At 43.1% G+C, this 23,794-nt stretch overlaps 1 protein-coding gene across 1 annotated transcript in view; it reads left to right on the top strand.

The window, feature by feature from the left end:
- Nucleotides 1–23,794, top strand: part of LOC100301650 (calcium-activated potassium channel subunit alpha-1) — a 202,141-nt gene that overhangs the window by 142,034 nt on the left and 36,313 nt on the right. The window contains exons 18-19 of the mRNA XM_036956335.1: nucleotides 1,001–1,077; nucleotides 4,801–4,809. Coding sequence (XP_036812230.1) covers nucleotides 1,001–1,077; nucleotides 4,801–4,809 — 86 coding nt within the window. The remainder of the gene's footprint in view (nucleotides 1–1,000; nucleotides 1,078–4,800; nucleotides 4,810–23,794) is intronic.

Below are 23,794 nucleotides of genomic sequence, written 5' to 3'. Positions count from 1 at the left end.
GTTTCTAACTTGATTGGGTTCCGCCTGTGTTCAATTCAATTGATTGGACATGATTTGGAAAGGAGAAAGACGATTCTCTAGTCTGATGAAACCGAGATTGAACTCTTTGGCCTGAATGCCAAGTGTCACGTCTGGAGGAAACCTGGCACCATCCCTACGGGGAAGCTTGGTGGTGCATCATGCTGTACGGACATTTTTCAGTGGCAGGGAGTCAGGATTGAGGGAGAGATGAATGGAGCAAAGTACAGAGAGATCCTTGATGAAAAACTGCTCCAGAGTGCTCAGGACCTCAGACTAGGGCGAAGGTTCAATTTCCAACAGGACAACGACCCTAAGCACACAGCCAAAACAACGCAGGAGTGACTTCAGGACAAGTCTCTGAATGTCCTTGAGTGGCCCAGCCAGAGCCCGGACTTGAACCCAATCGAACATCTCTGGAGAGACTTGAAAATAGCTGTGCAGCAAAGTTCTCGTCCAACCTGACAGAACTTGAGAGGATCTGCAGAGAAGAATGGGAAAAACTCCGCAAATACAGGTGTGCCAAGCTTGTAGTGTCATACTCAAGAAGACTTGAATACTTATGTGAATGTGATATTTCACTTTTCTTTTTTTTTTTACACATATCAAACATTTCTAAAAACCTATTTTGCTTTGTCATTATGGGGTATTGTGATGTCATTATGGGGTATTGTGATGTCATTATGGGGTATTGTGATGTCATTATGGGGTATTGTGATGTCATTATGGGGTATTGTGTGTAGATTGATAAGGGAAAGAACAATTTAATACATTTTAGAATAAGTTTGTAATGTAACAAAATGTGGAAAAAGTCAAAGGGTCTGAATACATTCCCGAATGCCCTGTATGTGAAAGTATTTAATTGTTCTCTGTAGAAAAGACTCAGAAAGCCTCCAAATAGAGTTTGACATCAAATGATGTTAAATTAATCTTGGACTTACTGATGGTTGGATACTAAAATGTGTCTGGGGTGTTTTCATAGGGCACTTTTCTACTGCAAAGCTTGCCACGATGACATCACAGATCCTAAAAGGATAAAGAAATGTGGATGCAAACGATGTAAGTATTTACTGTTCTTTAAAAATAATATTTATTGAGCGTTTTAATGCACAATATTTTAACACAGTGTATACTATACATGTACTATACTATATGTTTACTTGTTTACTATACTATATGTGTACTCTAGAAATACTATATGCGTGCTATATTATATGCGTACTATACTTTGTGTACTATAATATACATGTATTATACTATACTATATATGTACTATACATGTAATATACTATACTATATGTGTACTATGAAGGTACTCTACAATCGTATATGTGTACTATACCATACTATACATATAATATACTATGCTATACATGTACTATGCTATTGTACTATATGTGTACTATACTATATGTGCACTCTACAATACTATATGTGTACTATACTAACTGTATACTATACAATAAGTGTGCTATACTGTACGTGTACTCTACTATACTATATGTGTATGATACTAAATGTATACTATGCAATATGTGTGCTACGCTATACTATAGGTGTACTCTACTATATGTGTACTATACTATATTATATGTGTACTATACTATATGTGTACTATACTATGTGTATACTATACTATAGATGAGTGTTGACAGGAATTTGTTTACAGTCTAGGTTTAAGCAGAGCTAACATTAGCATAAACATTGTAGTGTCGTTGGCCCGTGTCCCAAATGGAGCCATATTCCCTTCACAGTGCACTACTTTGGGAAGTCGGTCAAAAGACGTGTAGTATATAGGGAAAAGAGGGTGTCATTGGGGATACAGACATTGTCCTGACATGACCTACATAGCCACTAAAACAGTTAAGTCCTTTATTGACAATTTACAGGATAAAACCAGTTAACCTCTGCATCAGTAGTGCACTATATGTAGTGCACTATATAAACCATAGGGTACAATTTGGAACAAACACTTATTCATATTTAATGTAGCAATCAATACATAATGATAATCAATACATGAATGTAGCAATCAATACATAATGATAATCAATACATGAATGTAGCAATCAATACATAATGATAATCAATACATGAATGTAGCAATCAATACATAATGATAATCAATACATAATGATAATGAATACATAAATGTAGCAATCAATACATACTGATAATCAATACATTAATGTAGCAATCACTACATAATGATAATCAATACATGAATGTAGCAATCAATACATAATGATAATCAATACATTAATGTAGCAATCAGTACATACTGATAATCAATACATTAATGTAGCAATCAATACATAATGATAATCAATACATGAATGTAGCAATCAATACATAATGATAATCAATACATGAATGTAGCAATCAATACATAATGATAATCAATACATTAATGTAGCAATCAGTACATACTGATAATCAATACATTAATGTAGCAATCAATACATAATGATAATCAATACATTAATGTAGCAATCAATACATAATGATAATCAATACATTAATGTAGCAATCAGTACATACTGATAATCAATACATTAATGTAGCAATCAATACATACTGATAAGCAATACATTAATGTAGCAATCAATACATAATGATAATCAATACATTAATGTAGCAATCAATACACACTGATAATCAATACATTAATGTAGCAATCAATACATAATGATAATCAATACATTAATGTAGCAATCAATACATAATGATAATCAATACATTAATGTAGCAATCAATACATCATGATAATCAATACATTAATGTAGCAATCAATACATACTGATAATCAATACATTAATGTAGCAATCAATACATAATGATAATCAATACATAATGATAATCAATACATAATGATAATCAATACATTAATGTAGCAATGTAGCAATCAATACATAATGATAATCAATACATTAACGTAGCAATCAATACATAATGATAATCAATACATTAACGTAGCAATCAATACATAATGATAATCAATATATAATGATAATCAATACATAATGATAATCAATACATAATGATAATCAATACATTAACGTAGCAATCAATACATACTGATAATCAATACATAATAATAATCAATACATAATGATAATCAATACATTAATGTAGCAATCAATACATAATGATAATCAATACATAATGATAATCAATACATTAACGTAGCAATCAATACATAATGATAATCAATACATTAATGTAGCAATCAATACATAATGATAATCAATACATTAATGTAGCAATCAATACATAATGATAATCAATACAATAATGTAGCAATCAATACATAATGATAATCGATACATGAATGTAGCAATCAATACATAATGATAATCAATACATAAATGTAGCAATCAATACATAATGATAATCAATACATTAATGTAGCAATCAGTACATACTGATAATCAATACATTAATGTAGCAATCAATACATAATGATAATCAATACATAATGATAATCAATACATAATGATAATCAATACATTAATGTAGCAATGTAGCAATCAATACATAATGATAATCAATACATTAACGTAGCAATCAATACATAATGATAATCAATACATTAACGTAGCAATCAATACATAATGATAATCAATATATAATGATAATCAATACATAATGATAATCAATACATAATGATAATCAATACATTAACGTAGCAATCAATACATACTGATAATCAATACATAATAATAATCAATACATAATGATAATCAATACATTAATGTAGCAATCAATACATAATGATAATCAATACATAATGATAATCAATACATTAACGTAGCAATCAATACATAATGATAATCAATACATTAATGTAGCAATCAATACATAATGATAATCAATACATTAATGTAGCAATCAATACATAATGATAATCAATACAATAATGTAGCAATCAATACATAATGATAATCGATACATGAATGTAGCAATCAATACATAATGATAATCAATACATAAATGTAGCAATCAATACATAATGATAATCAATACATTAATGTAGCAATCAATACATAATGATAATCAATACATGAATGTAGCAATCAATACATAATGATAATCAATACATTAATGTAGCAATCAATGCATAATGATAATCAATACATAATGATAATCAATACATAATGATAATCAATACATTAATGTAGCAATCAATGCATAATGATAATCAATAGATTAATGTAGCAATCAATACATAATGATAATCAATACATTAATGTAGCAATCAATACATAATGATAATCATTACATTAATGTAGCAATCAATACATAATGATAATCAATACATAATGATAATCAATACATTAATGTAGCAATCAATACATAATGATAATCAATACATAATGATAATCAATACATAATGATAATCAATACATAATGATAATCAATACATAATGATAATCAATACAGTGATGTTCTGATTTAAGAGCAAGAGGATAAAGCAGCATATACCCTGGTCCCAGATCTGTCATGTTTTGGCGTGACAATGATTATAGGAGTTGGCATAACAGTACAAACAGATCTGGGACCAGTCTCAACAGCAACGAAAACAGTTTTGATCTGTCTAACGTCTGTGTTAGGTTTCTCCTTTGGTGACTTCAAACAGGCTTATTCAACGGTGTGCCTGGACTGGAGACGCTTGTCTTGCCTTTTATATGTTATGTCCATACCTATTGACCCCTAACTCTTGATGTGTTCTCTTCCTGCTGCCTTGGAACATGAAACAATGTGTTAACGGTTCACTTATAGTGATCTATTGTGAGTGATATGGGTACCTTACCGTTCCCCTCCATAGTACAGTCTACTGCCTTGAATTAGATCTGTTATTGTTTAAATTACTGTCCATGTCGCATGTGGCGAAGGTCAATACTGCTGCCTGCCTGCCTCCTTTCTTCATATATCATGTGGCGAAGGTCAATACTGCTGCCTGCCTGCGTCCTTTCTTCATATATCATGTGGCGAAGGCCAATACTGCTGCCTGCCTGCGTCCTTTCTTCATATATCATGTGGCGAAGGTCAATATTGCTGCCTGCGTCCTTTCTTCATATATCATGTGGCGAAGGTCAATACTGCTGCCTGCCTGCGTCCTTTCTTCATATATCATGTGGCGAAGGTCAATACTGCTGCCTGCCTGCGTCCTTTCTTCATATATCATGTGGCGAAGGTCAATACTGCTGCCTGCCTGCGTCCTTTCTTCATATATCATGTGGCGAAGGTCAATACTGCTGCCTGCCTGCGTCCTTTCTTCATATATCATGTGGCGAAGGCCAATACTGCTGCCTGCCTGCGTCCTTTCTTCATATATCATGTGGCGAAGGCCAATACTGCTGCCTGCCTGCGTCCTTTCTTCATATATCATGTGGCGAAGGCCAATACTGCTGCCTGCCTGCGTCCTTTCTTCATATATCATGTGGCGAAGGTCAATACTGCTGCCTGCCTGCCTCCTTTCTTCATATATCATGTGGCGAAGGTCAATACTGCTGCCTGCCTGCGCCCTTTCTTCATATATCATGTGGCGAAGGCCAATACTGCTGCCTGCCTGCGTCCTTTCTTCATATATCATGTGGCGAAGGTCAATATTGCTGCCTGCGTCCTTTCTTCATATATCATGTGGCGAAGGTCAATACTGCTGCCTGCCTGCGTCCTTTCTTCATATATCATGTGGCGAAGGTCAATACTGCTGCCTGCCTGCGTCCTTTCTTCATATATCATGTGGCGAAGGCCAATACTGCTGCCTGCCTGCGTCCTTTCTTCATATATCATGTGGCGAAGGCCAATACTGCTGCCTGCCTGCGTCCTTTCTTCATATATCATGTGGCGAAGGTCAATACTGCTGCCTGCCTGCGTCCTTTCTTCATATATCATGTGGCGAAGGTCAATACTGCTGCCTGCCTGTGTCCTTTCTTCATAAGGACACAGGCAAAGGTCAACACTGCTGCCTGCCTGCGTTATTCATTCATATAGCATGTGTTGAAGGTCAATACTGCTACCTGCCTGCGCTCTTCATTCATTTCTCATTTGCACGCTTTACTCTCTGGTCAAGGAGAACATTGAACGCAGTCAAAAACCTAAGATAGAATGTACCACCCATATCTCTGGACTCAATTTCACTTGAAACAGTTACTGCAGACTACCACCAGATGTCCTCCTAACACTTCAACAATCTGGATGAGGTTAGAATGAGTCAATGGTTAGAACTCAGAAATGCTCAAAATAAATCAAAAGATACTGTGAAAGCAGCAAACATGATTGGATATTGAATATATAGGATATTGACTTAGTTGTTGGCCTTTATACAACGACCTGAATGCTGATTGGTTAAAACCAGATTCCACAAGTTACCACCGGCTAAATCTATGACGTTGGAATGCCTATTCACTCTGTTCCATCTGACTGAGCAATCCACTGTCTCATCAGCCCAGCCAGACAATTTATAAACTTTTTTTTTATATATATATATATATATATATATATATATATATATATTTCTTATTTTACCCCCTTTTCTCCCCAATTTCATGGTATCCAATTGTTAGTAATTACTATCTTGTCTCATCATTACAACTCCCGTGCGGGCTCAGGATAGACGAAGGTTGAAAGCCCTGCTTCCTCCGAAACACAACCCAACCAAGCCACACTGCTTCTTAACACAGCGCGCTTCCAACCCGGAAGCCGGCATCACCAACGTGTTGGAGGAAACACCGTGCTACCTTGGTTAGCGTGCACTGCGCCCAGCCCTGCACAGGAGTCGCTGGTGCGCAATGAGACAAGGATATCCCTACTGGCCAAACCCTCCTTAACCCAGACGACGCTAGGCCAATTGTGCGTCGCCCCACAGACCTCCTGGTCGCGGCCCCGCTGCGACAGAGCCTGGGCGCGAACCCAGAGTCTCTGGTGGCACAGCTAGCGCTGCGTTGTGTTGCAGTGCCCTAGACCACTGCAAACTTGATCTCCGCTATAAAAAGCATCTCACATTTGTTTTAGGCCAGTTTTTAACAGCGGAGATTTGTAAACACATTGCTGTCTGTCTCTCAACATTGTTTCAATATTCAAATTCGATCTCCAACTGTCCCATAGTAATCAACATGTCGGGAGTCGGTACGAGACAGACAGACAGGCAACGTTTCTCAGCCAGTCTAAATCATGAATCAACTGGCATCATTTTTATGGATATATACAAAGAAATGTCAATAGAAAACAGGTAGAACTAAAAGAAGTGCAGCTAGTTTTCAGTCATTCCAGCCTCAGTGTGAAGTGATCGTGTTAGCTGTGTTGTTGGCTAGCTCCTCTGAACAACAGTGTCCTGACGAGAGAGCACATTCTCTATGCCAGGTGAAAATCGCACCTCATTAGCCCGTTGTTATGGATGTATCCAAATAAACGTCACTAGAAAACAGTGTTGCAGTGGGTGATCTTTGCTGCAGTGGGTGATCTTTGCTGCAGTGGGTGATCTTTGCTGCAGTGAGTGATCTTTGCTGCAGTGGGTGATCTTTGCTGCAGTGAGTGATCTTTGGACTTTGGTCAAGTGATCGGGATAGATGGGCACACTTTTACATTATGAATCCAAAAAAGTGAGGACTGCTTTACATACAACACTTTGAGTCAAACCGGTCCCATGCAGCCAGGAGACCGGTGCCCAGTCCCACGCTCTTACATGTGTACTGTACTGTATGTGGCTAAACATCTCATCCTGCGTCTACATCATGTGAACGTCTCTGTGGACAGATGCCAACATGAGGAAGATATAGCTAGCATCATAGGCTTCAGTGTAACACTGAGATTTCACAGAGCCGCTTTGCTTGGGTTGCCAAATGCTTACAGAGCATGTTCATCACGAAACCAGCTAACTGTTTTATTTAAACATTTACATGCTGACCACACTGCCCGCGTCACGTGCACGAGCGTTGCAAAAAAATACATGTACACATACATGTTAGTCAATCATTGCGCGCACACACTGCTTGTGCGCGTCAACGAGCGTCTGCGTAGCCAGGCGCTAAAATAGAACTTGATTCTATTTGTGACGATTGACGAGCAAGCAAGTCTCGCCTCTCCTATCTCCTCATTGATTTTTAGGAGCATGTAACCACGTGGGTGATTGAAAGATCAGTCCAGTTGGTGGTGGTAATGCACCTTAAAGTTGGTTGCCAACCGCCATATAAAGTCCACAGAAGAAGAAGCCTGTAGGAGGAGAAATTGCTAGAAACTAACTAGATTTACACTTTTATCTGTGGATAAATTCTCGGAGTGTATTTCAGCTAAAATAACAACCCCAATGTTTATATCCCAGGACAAATAAGCTAGCTACAGGAAGCTAGCAAGCTAAATTGCCATTAATGTTTAATACTTTTCAACCTGTCCCCAAATTAATATAGTTGGTTCAGAGTTCATTTTGATATTTCAACCTGCGTGTCCTGATCGCGTCTGGTGTGAGTGGACAAAATCAACATACGCTCGATGGTGCACATGGACAGACGCACGCGAGCAGTCTGGTCACCAGGCTGCATATTATACCATGTGATTTACCTGTGGTGTAACTGTGATACGGTGGATCAGTACGAGACGTATGATGCACAGTAACCCAGCCTCTCACCTTTTATACAGGCACAGTAACCCAGTCACTCACCTATTAGATGGGCACAGTAACCCAGTCACTCACCTATTAGATGGGTACAGTAACCCAGTCACTCACCTATTAGATGGGTACAGTAACCCAGTCACTCACCTATTAGATGGGTACAGTAACCTAGTCACTCACCTATTATACAGGCACAGTAACCCAGTCACTCACCTTTTATACAGGCACAGTAACCCAGTCACTCACCTTTTATACAGGCACAGTAACCCAGTCACTCACCTATTAGATGGGCGCAGTAACCCAGCCTCTCACCTATTAGATGGGCACAGTAACCCAGTCACTCACCTATTAGATGGGTACAGTAACCTAGTCACTCACCTATTAGATGGGCACAGTAACCCAGTCACTCACCTATTAGATGGGTACAGTAACCCAGTCACTCACCTTTTATACAGGCACAGTAACCCAGTCACTCACCTTTTATACAGGCACAGTAACCCAGTCACTCACCTTTTATACAGGCACAGTAACCCAGTCACTCACCTTTTATACAGGCACAGCAACCCAGTCACTCACCTTTTATACAGGCACAGTAACCCAGCCTCTCACCTATTAGATGGGTACAGTAACCTAGTCACTCACCTATTAGATGGGCACAGTAACCCAGTCACTCACCTATTAGATGGGTACAGTAACCCAGTCACTCACCTTTTATACAGGCACAGTAACCCAGTCACTCACCTTTTATACAGGCACAGTAACCCAGTCACTCACCTTTTATACAGGCACAGTAACCCAGTCACTCACCTTCTATACAGGCACAGTAACCCAGTCACTCATATTTTATACAGGCACAGTAACCCAGTCACTCACCTTTTATACAGGTACAGTAACCCAGTCACTCACCTATTATACAGGTACAGTAACCCAGTCACTCACCTATTATACAGGTACAGTAACCCAGTCACTCACCTTTTATACAGGTACAGTAACCCAGTCACTCACCCATCAGATGGGTACAATAACCCAGTCACTCACCCATCAGATGGGTACAATAACCCAGTCACTCACCTTTTATACAGGTACAGTAACCCAGTCACTCACCCATCAGATGGGTACAATAACCCAGTCACTCACCCATCAGATGGGTACAGTAACCCAGTCACTCACCCATCAGATGGGTACAGTAACCCAGTCACTCACCCATCAGATGGGTTCAGTAACCCAGTCACTCACCCATCAGACGGGTACAGTAACCCATTCACTCACCTATTAGATGGGTACAGTAACCCAGTCACTCACCCATCAGATGGGTACAGTAACCCAGTCACTCACTGTATCCACAGTAACCCAGTCACTCACCTTTTATACAGGTACAGTAACCCAGTCACTCACCTTTTATACAGGTACAGTAACCCAGTCACTCACCCATCAGATGGGTACAGTAACCCAGTCACTCACCCATCAGATGGGTACAGTAACCCAGTCACTCACCCATCAGATGGGTACAGTAATCCAGTCACTCACCCATCAGATGGGTACAGTAACCCAGCCTCTCACCCATTGTATCAGATGGGTACAGTCAAGCAGTGTTCCTGACAGTCTATTTAACCTGCTGACCCTTTGATATTAACGTCCTCTAGTCTGAGACGACAGCTCTACTGACTGAAGATCCTCCTTTTGTGTGCATACGAACGCAAGTTTAGCATCATTGAATGTTTTCAAACTAAAGCCCTCGTTGAGATTTAGCTACATTGGTCTGTCTCAGATTGTAGAGTAGAAGTTGTACTAGTCAGTGACTTGGTATTTAGGGTCCGACTCGGCACCTGTTCCTTTTTGTTAGCGCCCCTCCCACGTCTCTCCCAATCCCCCCCCCCCCTCACTAGGTTACAGAATAACCTTGCCTTGCCATTAACCTGCTTCCTTTCCTCCCCTTCCTCTCATCCTTCCATCTCTCCAACCGCCCAACCGTCCCATGACTGTAGCCAAGATGTCCGTCTACAAGAGAATGACGCTGGCATGTTGTTTTGATTGCGGCCGTTCAGAGCCTGACTGCTCTCGCATGTCAGCCAATGTGCATCACCATAGTAACGCGAAGGACACCCTTCAGCAGCGTGGCTTCCCTCTCTCTCCTGTCTCTCTTAATGATTGCTCGACCACTTTACGTGCCTGTAAGTTGTCAACGTGACACACACAGCGTGTGTCTTCCATGTGTGTGTGTGTGTGTGTGTCTGTGTGTGTGTTTGTGTGTGCATGAACATGCAATACAGAGTCTTTGGTTTGTGTGTTTTCTGTGGCGGTCAGAATGCATCAATAGTCTAATTGTCTATATATGTGAGTTTTGTTTAGCGACTGCTGTTGATGTTGTTGATTGATGTTGGAGATCAGTGTTATGATGATGTTGGTTATCCCGTCGTGTCTTTGTCCTGCTCCTAGTTGTCTTCCAGAGCATGCCATGTTAGTCTGGAATGTGTTTTAATGCTGTTTCGGTTATCCTTTAGTAAGTGACACATGATTTACCGTTTTATAGTTGGTTATTTAGTGGGTTTAAGGTACGTCTCTTATATTAGAAGAAAAACATGTTTATTGACCAAATTCTATATTTCTGTTAATGTTACAATGTTTTTTAGTGGACAAAATACCAATTCTGCTGGGCTTTATTATTTGTAATGTTCAGAATCTAATGTTATTGTAGTAGGGTTTCATACTACTGTAGCCCATGTGTTACCAACCGTAGGATTTTTACATTTTTTTACTAGTGACCTGAATCACCCTCCCTCAATTACAGTAGATGCTTGCAGATTCAAGGGGCTGTAAAGACAACACAGTTTGCCAAGAAACAAGTCCCTACAGACAGAAATACAGACATGGAGCCGAGGGGGGGGGGTCTCAGATAACTAAGGCATTTTGTATCTCGTCTGAGTGCGTCGGAGCATGACGTCATCAACCCACACTGGTGTATGTTGCGTGACATGGGAAGAGCAGAATATGCAATGTGTTGGTACATGTTACTTTGAAACATAAAGTCAGTCCACATTTGTTTAATAAACAAACGTATTTATTTTTTAAAATCAAAAGCAGATAGTCTAGTCTCTGGGGGCTGTCCTCTCCCCTCAGCTGCAGCATGTCTTCCAGCTAGGGCTGTTGTGGATGTGACTAGCTGGCTAGCCGTAGTCTGGCTGCATGGCTAAGTTAGCAGAGAATGCTCCAGAGTCGCTGTCTACACGGAGTGCTGAACGCTGAGAGCAGGGCCTCATGCGGGCTGACATGAAAATTATGTTTGCATTTTCATTTTGAGAGTGTTACCAGTTGTCATGAAACTCAGGGTGACAGTTCCTAACCCCCAGGCTTCCCAGAGCCTCTCCCCTCCTCTCCCTCTCTCGCTCACTCTCGCTCCATCTCTCTCTCCATTTCTCTCTCTCTCTCTCGCTCTATCGCTCTCTCCATTTCTCTCTCTTTCCCACTCCATCTCTCTCTCCATTTCTCTCTCTCTCTCTCTCGCTCTATCGCTCTCTCCATTTCTCTCTCTCTCCCACTCCATCTCTCTCCATTTCTCTCTCTCTCCCACTCCATCTCTCTCTCCATTTCTCTCTCTCTCCCGCTCCATCGCTCTCCCCATCTCTCTCTCTCTCTCTTCTTCGGGTGGCAGGTAGCGTAGCGGTTAAGCGCGTTGGGCCAGTAACCAAAAGGTTGCTGGTTAGACTCCCCGGGGCGGCAAGGTAAAACAATCTGACATTCCTCCCTTGTGCAATTCAGTTAACCGTCAACAACTGCTCCTTAGGTGCTGTGGATGTCGATTAAGGCTGTCCCCCTACACCTCTCTGATTCAGTGGGGTTAAATGTGAAAGACACTTTTCGGTTCACTGCATTCAGAACTGACTAGGTGTCCCTCTTTTCATTCTCTTGTTGTGGGACAGATGCTAGCCTGTTAGTTCTGTGCCGGCCAATCGCAGGCGACAGATGCCAGGACCAGCATGCTCCCTGGTTGAACATGTCCCCTCACTGTCCTGCCATTAGCTAAAAAACCTGAGCGTTATGTTGTACTCTTCAGGGGTCCAATAGGTAAGGTATTGTTGAATATGTTGGACTCTACAGGGGTCCAATAGGTAAGGTATTGTTGAATATGTTGGACTCTACAGGGGTCCAAAAGCTGACTTAAAGAAAGTAAATCATGTGGAATCTGGGATACTCTTTGTCATGGGGAGTGGGGAAACCTACTCCCCAAAACCTTTCCTTGGTAAATATCCTGTTCTATAGGTCTCCATCACAATGTATGAGGTACTGTATGTGTCAGTAACAATAAGGTTTATCATGTTAAGTTAACCATTCATAATTTCAGCTCCCTGTCCAAGGAAGTATCACAGTCTGACTTCATTATTAAACCTTTGTGGGGTGCGGGTGGGGGGCGCATCTCCTAACGTCTTGGGGATCTGGAAACATTTTGAATACTGAAGTCAATCTGGTGAGATCTGGCTAAGCTGACGGCATCACCGCAAGTCATTGAAACATCCTTATTTTTTTACTAACCAATTGTTATTTTCCATTGCTTGGTCCATTTTGTCTTCAAGGCACACCTCAGTTCAGAAGTGCCTTAAAGAGATTGAACCCAACAGCAGCTTTATAACTGACATTATAACCTTCCGTTATACCCTGTATTATCAGGCTATATAATTTGCGCTCATTGCAACAACCCTGTAACTTTTCATTGTCTTTGCATCTTTCTCAGCAAAAAATAACTATAACGGATATATCAAATCAAGTAAGTTTTGATTTCCATGTATGTTTTTGTTATTAAATTTGTTTATTAACGTCGTTAGCCCTCCTCTCAGTCCCCTGTCCATTCCCTGCCTACATCTTTCTGACTGTGTCTATCTAACTCTCCATATTTTCCTGTTTGCTCGTCAGCAGGTTCGGGGTCATTTCAGTTAAATAATTATTTCAGGAAGTAAACTGAATTTCCAATTCCAGTTTTCCTAAATTTCTTTGAGAAAAAAAAAAAAAATCCAATTGGAATTTCTGTTTACTTCCTGAATTGACATAATTTGAATATAATTGACCTCAACCCAGCTCGCCAGTAGCTGTGTTTCACTGCTCAATAATCCCACATCCTCCAACCACTGACGTTGAAAAAGACACGGTCTATTACTGGACTGGTCTGTGTGTCTTTAGGAGGGAGGTTAGTGTATGTCTGATGTTGCCCTGTGACAGAAAATACTGTATAGTAGGCTGTCATGGTACGTGAGGCAAATTAACTACGTATGTCTTTCATGATAACATTACATTTTTATAACACAGAACGATGTGTGTTTTTCACTTTTATCCCAGTACTTTATGTTTCAGTGAGTATTCGTTTTAATTTGAGCAGTAGATGGTGCTACTGCTCTAAGGTAGTGTATCTCTGGATATTAGTGCTAAGATCACTGCACTGTAGAGTAAAGCGCTGTAGTTCTCAGATAACAGTTATGTCTGGTGAATCAAACGGGTACCAAAACCAACCAAACAGCTACCAAAACCAATCAAACAGGTACCAAAACCAATCAAACAGGTACCAAAACCAATCAAACAGGTACCAAAACCAATCAAACAGGTACCAAAACCAATCAAACAGGTACCAAAACCAATCAAACAGGTACCAAAACCAATCAAACAGGTACCAAAACCAATCAAACAGCTACCAAAACCAATCAAACAGGTACCAAAACCAATCAAACAGGTACCAAAACCAATCAAACAGCTATCAGAACCAATCAAACAGCTACCAAAACCAATCAAACAGGTACCAAAACCAATCAAACAGGTACCAAAACTAATCAAACAGCTATCAGAACCAATCAAACGGCTATCAGAACCATTCAAACGGCTATCAGAACCAATCAAACTGCTATCAGAACCAATCAAACGGCTATCAGAACCAATCACCCGAATAAGCTATTCACTTGTTTCGATTTTTTTTTTTAGATTGACAATGACAAAACATAATTATTGAGCGTTATTCTCTCCGATTTCACAATTCATTCCAAGTAGTGGATGACGAGACAACAATACTATAGACCATCTAGAGTAGAGGGTCTTAGAAAGTCAGGACATCTGCCACAATGTGTTGTCCCTGCTGTAAAGCTGTGCGTGTATGACGCGGGACAGATGAGTGCAGGAGGTTTAGAGCCAGAACGGTAATGTGTTGTCCCTGCTGTAAAGCTGTGCATGTCTGACGTGGGACAGATGAGTGCAGGAGATTTAGAGCCAGAATGGTAATGTGTTGTCCCTGCTGTAAAGCTGTGCGTGTATGACGTGGGACAGATGAGTGCAGGAGGTTTAGAGCCAGAACGGTAATGTGTTGTCCCTGCTGTAAAGCTGTGCATGTCTGACGTGGGACAGATGAGTGCAGGAGATTTAGAGCCAGAATGGTAATGTGTTGTCCCTGCTGTAAAGCTGTGCGTGTATGACGTGGGACAGATGAGTGCAGGAGGTTTAGAGCCAGAACGGTAATGTGTTGTCCTTGCTGTAAAGCATGACGCGGGACAGATGAGTGCAGGAGGTTTAGAGCCAGAACGGTAATGTGTTGTCCCTGCTGTAAAGCTGTGCATGTCTGACGTGGGACAGAGAGTGCAGGAGATTTAGAGCCAGAACGGTAATGTGTTGTCCCTGCTGTAAAGCTGTGCGTGAATGACGTGGGACAGATGAGTGCAGGAGGTTTAGAGCCAGAAGGGTAATGTGTTGTCCCTGCTGTAAAGCATGACGTGGGACAGATGAGTGCAGGAGGTTTAGAGCCAGAACGGTAATGTGTTGTCCCTGCTGTAAAGCTGTGCGTGTATGACGTGGGACAGATGAGTGCAGGAGGTTTAGAGCCAGAGCGGTAATGTGTTGTCCCTGCTGTAAAGCTGTGTGTGTATGACGTGGGACAGATGAGTGCAGGAGGTTTAGAGCCAGAACGGTAAAGTGTTGTCCCTGCTGTAAAGCTGTGTGTGTATGACGTGGGACAGATGAGTGCAGGAGGTTTAGAGCCAGAACGGTAATGTGTTGTCCCTGCTGTAAAGCATGACGTGGGACAGATGAGTGCAGGAGGTTTAGAGCCAGAACGGTAATGTGTTGTCCCTGCTGTAAAGCATGACGTGGCATAGATGAGTGCAGGAGGTTTAGAGCCAAAACGGTAATGTGTTGTCCCTGCTGTAAAGCTGTGCGTGTATGACGTGGGACAGATGAGTGCAGGAGGTTTAGAGCCAGAACGGTAATGTGTTGTCCCTGCTGTAAAGCATGACGTGGGACAGATGAGTGCAGGAGGTTTAGAGCTAGAACGGTAATGTGTTGTCCCTCCTGTAAAGCTGTGCGTGTATGACGTGGGACAGATGAGTGCAGGAGGTTTAGAGCCAGAACGGTAATGTGTTGGACAGCTGACCGTTTAAATAATCATCTCTATACAAATTGGCTTCTGATCCCAGCTAGCTTTGGGAGAAGTGGAAATATATTTTCTTTCTCCTGAGGGTATTGTTAGATTTGTTTGTCATAATAAAAAATAAAAAAAAGTATATTTTTAACACTAGATAAGTCAAAACTAAATAAACACACTTATTTTGCAGCTTTGATTAGGGATTCAAAATATTCAATTTATTAGATTTGTTGTGATAAAATATGTTAAGTTCCTCCCTTTCAGGTGCCGTTTGTAAATGTCTGTTGCGATTATTCTCATAGTAGAATAGAACAATTAAACACCTGAAAGCCCTGCTGTTGATTAATTCATGTTTATTATGAACAGCAAAGTAAATGTCACATCTAACATTTTCATTTTAAGAGTCTACTTCTAGTGGTTAAGTGGTGTTAAATAACAATGAGTGTCTTAATTATTGAACTATTCATATTTTTATGCCATAAAGAATGATCCCCGACTTAACATAGTGGTGAATGACACGTCTGTAAAACACAATTCCCGCTGATAGTCGGTCCATTATAAAGTCAGTTGAATTCAACCGCACAGCACCTAATTTACAGACTGTATAGACTATCAGTATAGACTGTATAGTCTATCAGTATAGACTGTATAGACTATAATCTATGGTTCTTCTCTTCTTCTCGCTGATTTTCATACTTCTCTGTCCGACAGTTAAAGACGACCCCTTTATCAAAAGGTCAACCATATCAGAACCAGTCTATTCGGGGCTCCAGAGTGGGGCAGCGGTCTAAGGCACTGCGTCTCAGTGCTAGAGGCATCACTACAGACCCAGATTGTATCACAACCTGCCATGATTGGGAGTCCCATAGGGCGGCGCACAATCGGCCCAGCGTCATCCGGGTTAGGGTTTGGCCCGTGGCTGGCCGTCATTCTAAATAAGAATTTGTTCTTAACTGACTTGGCTAATTAAATGAAGGTAAACAAATAATTGCACTACAACTCCACAACCAACACAGCCCACCATAAAGCAGCAACAGTGGAGTAGTATTGCCTTGTCTGGGTCAATTCCTCTAGTCAACAACTGTAAAGGAAGCCTGCAGTCTTCCAGGCCCTCAGTGTTAATGTATAGCCTCCGAGAGCTGGCCCAAGGGGGGCTGGCAGCAGAGGATGCCAGCAGGCTGCTAGTTAAATACAGATGGTGCCATGCAGCACGGCGTGGCTAGTTTGGCCCCTGCTCACCACTAGGATAACAACACACAACGTGTTGTGTATTAGACTGTAGCTGAGTGGAGTAGATGCAAGCGCCCTCGGGTTGAACCTCAATGATACTAGCTAACATCACAACACTGAGGCTGCTGCTAGGCTGGAGTAGAGCCCTGGGGTTGTAAGCCCCCTTGACGTCTGGTGTAGCTAGGCTTTACTCTGCCCTGCTCGACCACAACGCATGTGTTTGTGACTGAGGCAGAGGCTGTACTGCTGGGGTGGAGTGGTTGCATGTGTAACATTCCTTGCTAATGACCCAGTGTGTGCAGCTGTCAGCTGGGAACGACTAAATATTGAACACACTGACTGAGGAATCTCCAGCCACTCCACCTTTGCTTCACTACTGTCTCCATTATACTGTCATAGATAAACAGCCCGGCAGCATTGCGATTGGAGGTTAGCCCATCTGAGGACCAGGATATTTTAATTTTTTTTTTGTTGTTGCTTACTACCTCTTTTTCTCCTCAATTTCATGGTATCCAATTGGTAGTTACAGTCTTGTCTCATCGCTGCAACTCCCGTACGTACTCAGGAGAGGCGAAGGTCGAAAGCCGTGCGTCCTCCTAAGAACAACCCAACCAAGCCGCACTGCTTCTTGACACAATGCCCACTTAACCCGGAAGCCAGCCGCACCAATGTGTCGGAGGAAACACCGTACACCTGGCGACTGTGTCAGCGCGCACTGCGCCCAGCCAACCACAGGAGTCGCTAGATGTCAACTTGCTGTTTTTATTTCATTTTCACTGAACTTGCACTGAGGAGCTGTTCTTTCGGCTTTCTCTTCACGTGTAGAAATGTGATATCAGCTAGCGTAAAGAATTAGCCTGATTCATTTTCACTGGAAGGCGAAACTTGTCATTCTTTTTTTTTCGGGCGAAGAGAAGAGCCCTGGGTCGGTGTAGTTTCATGTAGTGGTAAAGACAGTGTCCAAGGGGCAGCTGAGCTGTGAATAAATCATAGTGGCACTCAGACCAATCTAATTACACGAGCCAAGGGCATCGGCAGTCAGCGTCATTAGGCCCTGAGAAGAGAGAGGAAACTAAAAGACCAGCCATCTCCGATGCATTCAGACTTTGGAACAAAGGGCCCATATTTATGATGTCACCTCTGTGATATTTATGCTTTATTATCTTAATTAGATGAACGTTCTGAGAGATTTGCATAGCCAGCAGTAGAAGCATCTTAAAGAAACTGCCCGGTGTTCTCAGATTTCTATGAAATATGACCTATGAAATAGTTTTCCTTCCAATGTTAAAAACAGCTTTTCTTTGTTGGAATGGTGTGGGGCGTACCCCAACAACAGAATGGTGTGGGATGTACCCCAACAACAGAATGGTGTGGGACGTACCCCAACAACAGAATGGTGTGGGACGTACCCCATCAACAGAATGGTGTGGGACGTACCCCAACAACAGAATGGTGTGGGACGTACCCCAACAACAGAATGGTGTGGGACGTACCCCAACAACTGAATGGTGTGGGATGTACCCCAACAACAGAATGGTGTGGGACGTACCCCATCAACAGAATGGTGTGGGATGTACCCCAACAACAGAATGGTGTGGGGCGTACCCCAACAACAGAATGGTGTGGGGATGTACCCCAACAACAGAATGGTGTGGGGCGTACCCCATCAACAGAATGGTGTGGGACGTACCCCAACAACAGAATGGTGTGGGACGTACCCCATCAACAGAATGGTGTGGGACGTACCCCATCAACAGAATGGTGTGGGACGTACCCCATCAACAGAATGGTGTGGGACGTACCCCAACAACAGAATGGTGTGGGGCGTACCCCATCAACAGAATGGTGTGGGACGTACCCCATCAACAGAATGGTGTGGGATGTACCCCAACAACAGAATGGTGTGGGATGTACCCCAACAACAGAATGGTGTGGGACGTACCCCAACAACAGAATGGTGTGGGGCGTACCCCATCAACAGAATGGTGTGGGACGTACCCCAACAACAGAATGGTGTGGGGCGTACCCCATCAACAGAATGGTGTGGGACGTACCCCATCAACAGAATGGTGTGGGATGTACCCCAACAACAGAATGGTGTGGGATGTACCCCAACAACAGAATGGTGTGGGACGTACCCCAACAACAGAATGGTGTGGGACGTACCCCAACAACAGAATGGTGTGGGACGTACCCCAACAACAGAATGGTGTGGGGATGTACCCCAACAACAGAATGGTGTGGGGCGTACCCCATCAACAGAATGGTGTGGGACGTACCCCAACAACAGAATGGTGTGGGATGTACCCCAACAACAGAATGGTGTGGGACGTACCCCAACAACAGAATGGTGTGGGACGTACCCCAACAACAGAATGGTGTGGGGCGTACCCCATCAACAGAATGGTGTGGGGCGTACCCCAACAACAGAATGGTGTGGGCGTACCCCATCAACAGAATGGTGTGGGCGTACCCCATCAACAGAATGGTGTGGGCGTACCCCATCAACAGAATGGTGTGGGCGTACCCCATCAACAGAATGGTGTGGGGCGTACCCCAACAACAGAATGGTGTGGACGTACCCCATCAACAGAATGGTGTGGGATGTACCCCAACAACAGAATGGTGTGGGACGTACCCCATCAACAGAATGGTGTGGGACGTACCCCATCAACAGAATGGTGTGGGCGTACCCCATCAACAGAATGGTGTGGGATGTACCCCATCAACAGAATGGTGTGGGACGTACCCCAACAACAGAATGGTGTGGGATGTACCCCAACAACAGAATGGTGTGGGACGTACCCCAACAACAGAATGGTGTGGGACGTACCCCAACAACAGAATGGTGTGGGGCGTACCCCATCAACAGAATGGTGTGGGCGTAACCCAACAACAGAATGGTGTGGGGCGTACCCCATCAACAGAATGGTGTGGGGCGTACCCCATCAACAGAATGGTGTGGGGCGTACCCCATCAACAGAATGGTGTGGGGTGTACCCCATCAACAGAATGGTGTGGGGCGTACCCCATCAACAGAATGGTGTGGGACGTACCCCAACAACAGAATGGTGTGGGGCGTACCCCATCAACAGAATGGTGTGGGGCGTACCCCATCAACAGAATGGTGTGGGGCGTACCCCATCAACAGAATGGTGTGGGGCGTACCCCATCAACAGAATGGTGTGGGGCATACCCCATCAACAGAATGGTGTGGGATGTACCCCATCAACAGAATGGTGTGGGACGTACCCCACCAACAGAATGGTGTGGGATGTACCCCATCAACAGAATGGTGTGGGCGTACCCCACCAACAGAATGGTGTGGGGCGTACCCCATCAACAGAATGGTGTGGGGCGTACCCCATCAACAGAATGGTGTGTGATGTACCCCAACAACAGAATGGTGTGGGACGTACCCCAACAACAGAATGGTGTGGGATGTACCCCAACAACAGAATGGTGTGGGGCGTACCCCAACAACAGAATGGTGTGGGGCGTACCCCATCAACAGAATGGTGTGGGATGTACCCCAACAACAGAATGGTGTGGGATGTACCCCAACAACAGAATGGTGTGGGACGTACCCCATCAACAGAATGGTGTGGGATGTACCCCATCAACAGAATGGTGTGGGACGTACCCCATCAACAGAATGGTGTGGGACGTACCCCATCAACAGAATGGTGTGGGATGTACCCCATCAACAGAATGGTGTGGGACGTACCCCATCAACAGAATGGTGTGGGATGTACCCCATCAACAGAATGGTGTGGGACGTACCCCATCAACAGAATGGTGTGGGACGTACCCCATCAACAGAATGGTGTGGGACGTACCCCATCAACAGAATGGTGTGGGCGTACCCCATCAACAGAATGGTGTGGGATGTACCCCATCAACAGAATGGTGTGGGGCGTACCCCATCAACAGAATGGTGTGGGACGTACCCCATCAACAGAATGGTGTGGGACGTACCCCATCAACAGAATGGTGTGGGATGTACCCCAACAACAGAATGGTGTGGGACGTACCCCAACAACAGAATGGTGTGGGACGTACCCCAACAACAGAATGGTGTGGGACGTACCCCAACAACAGAATGGTGTGGGGCGTACCCCATCAACAGAATGGTGTGGGCGTACCCCATCAACAGAATGGTGTGGGCGTACCCCATCAACAGAATGGTGTGGGACGTACCCCATCAACAGAATGGTGTGGGCGTACCCCATCAACAGAATGGTGTGGGACGTACCCCATCAACAGAATGGTGTGGGCGTACCCCATCAACAGAATGGTGTGGGACGTACCCCATCAACAGAATGGTGTGGGCGTACCCCAACAACAGAATGGTGTGGGACGTACCCCACCAACAGAATGGTGTGGGACGTACCCCATCAACAGAATGGTGTGGGATGTACCCCATCAACAGAATGGTGTGGGCGTACCCCAACAACAGAATGGTGTGGGACGCACCCCACCAACAGAATGGTGTGGGACGTACCCCATCAACAGAATGGTGTGGGGCGTACCCCATCAACAGAATGGTGTGGGGCGTACCCCAACAACAGAATGGTGTGGGCGTACCCCATCAACAGAATGGTGTGGGACGTACCCCATCAACAGAATGGTGTGGGACGTACCCCATCAACAGAATGGTGTGGGGCGTACCCCATCAACAGAATGGTGTGGGCGTACCCCAACAACAGAATGGTGTGGGCGTACCCCAACAACAGAATGGTGTGGGCGTACCCCAACAACAGAATGGTGTGGGCGTACCCCATCAACAGAATGGTGTGGGCGTACCCCAACAACAGAATGGTGTTGGCGTACCCCATCAACAGAATGTTGTGGGCGTACCCAAACAACAGAATGGTGTGGGACGTACCCCATCAACAGAATGGTGTGGGCGTACCCCAACAACAGAATGGTGTGGGACGTACCCCATCAACAGAATGGTGTGGGCGTACCCCATCAACAGAATGGTGTGGGCGTACCCCAACAACAGAATGGTGTGGGCGTACCCCAACAACAGAATGGTGTGGGCGTACCCCATCAACAGAATGGTGTGGGCGTACCCCAACAACAGAATGGTGTGGGCGTACCCCATCAACAGAATGGTGTGGGACGTACCCCATCAACAGAATGGTGTGGGCGTACCCCAACAACTGAATGGTGTGGGCGTACCCCAACAACAGAATGGTGTGGGCGTACCCCAACAACAGAATAGTGTGGGCGTACCCCAACAACAGAATGGTGTGGGCGTACCCCAACAACAGAATGGTGTGGGTCGTACCCCAACAACAGAATGGTGTGGGGCGTACCCCATCAACAGAATGGTGTGGGGCGTACCCCAACAACAGAATGGTGTGGGCGTACACCAACAACAGAATGGTGTGGGCGTACCCCAACAACAGAATGCTGTGGGCCTATAGCTTTCATAAAAAATATTCATGTGAGTAGAGTGCTGATTATCCAGCTCATCTTCCTCTAGACAGTTGATTGGCCAGCTCATCCACCTCAGAGAGAGGACATCATGTTCTATGAGGAAATAGCATACCTTTTTTAAACGATCTGTTTGAGATACAAGTTTGAGATGAGATATTGAAGTGGTTTTTTTCTCCTATCCATGCTTTGGCCACAAATACACTTAAAGAGTCAACAACATTATTTGCATATAAGTTAACAGAGAATGAACTTTTACAAGTGCTTTTCCCTGGGCAGTTATTTTAAGTTTCTAATGTAATGATTTAATAGGACATGGACATATGTCTACTGAATTAGCATACATACTGGGGTTAATGCATGTGTCACAGTCAGTCACACACTCCTAGTGATACTTATTCCGAGGGGTTGATTCCATTGTGCATTTTTAAACTAGAATGATTCAGAAATGGCTTGAGGATGATTACAATTTATATACAAAACTTGAACAGATATATACAGTATCAAGCTAGAAATGGAAAAGTATAATTTGTAAATGTCATTAAAATGTGGGCTTGGTTTTTCGTGTGATGTTAAAATACTGGGGCGGCAGGTAGCCTAGTGGTTATTGTGTTGGGCCAGTAACCGAAAGGTTGCTAGATTGAATCCCCGAGCTGACAAAGTAAAAATCTGTAGTGGGTTAACTCCCTGAACAAGGCAGTTAACCCACTGTTCCTAGACCAGTTAACCCCACTGTTCCTAGACCAGTTAACCCACTGTTCCTAGACCAGTTAACCCACTGTTCCTAGACCAGTTAACCCACTGTTCCTAGACCAGTTAATCCACTGTTCTTAGGCCGTCATTGTTAATAAGAATTTATTCTTGCCTAATAAACTGACTTCCCTAATAAAATAGATACTGTGTTGTTATCATATTATACGCACAGTATGTAGGATACTGTAAGATATTCAATAAGTCAGATTTACAGTAAGTCCATTTTATAATCAGTCAGATTTACAGTAAATCAGATTTACAGTAAGTCCATTTTATAATAAGTCAGATTTACAGTAAATCCATTTTATAATAAGTCAGATTTACAGTAAATCAATGGTATATTAAATGAGAAG

Source organism: Oncorhynchus mykiss, chromosome 20 (assembly GCF_013265735.2).
Source record: "Oncorhynchus mykiss isolate Arlee chromosome 20, USDA_OmykA_1.1, whole genome shotgun sequence".
In the NCBI taxonomy this organism is placed as follows: Eukaryota; Metazoa; Chordata; class Actinopteri; order Salmoniformes; family Salmonidae; genus Oncorhynchus; species Oncorhynchus mykiss.
The sequence above is the reverse complement of the archived record's forward strand: the minus strand, read 5'-3'. Positions and strand labels throughout refer to the sequence as shown.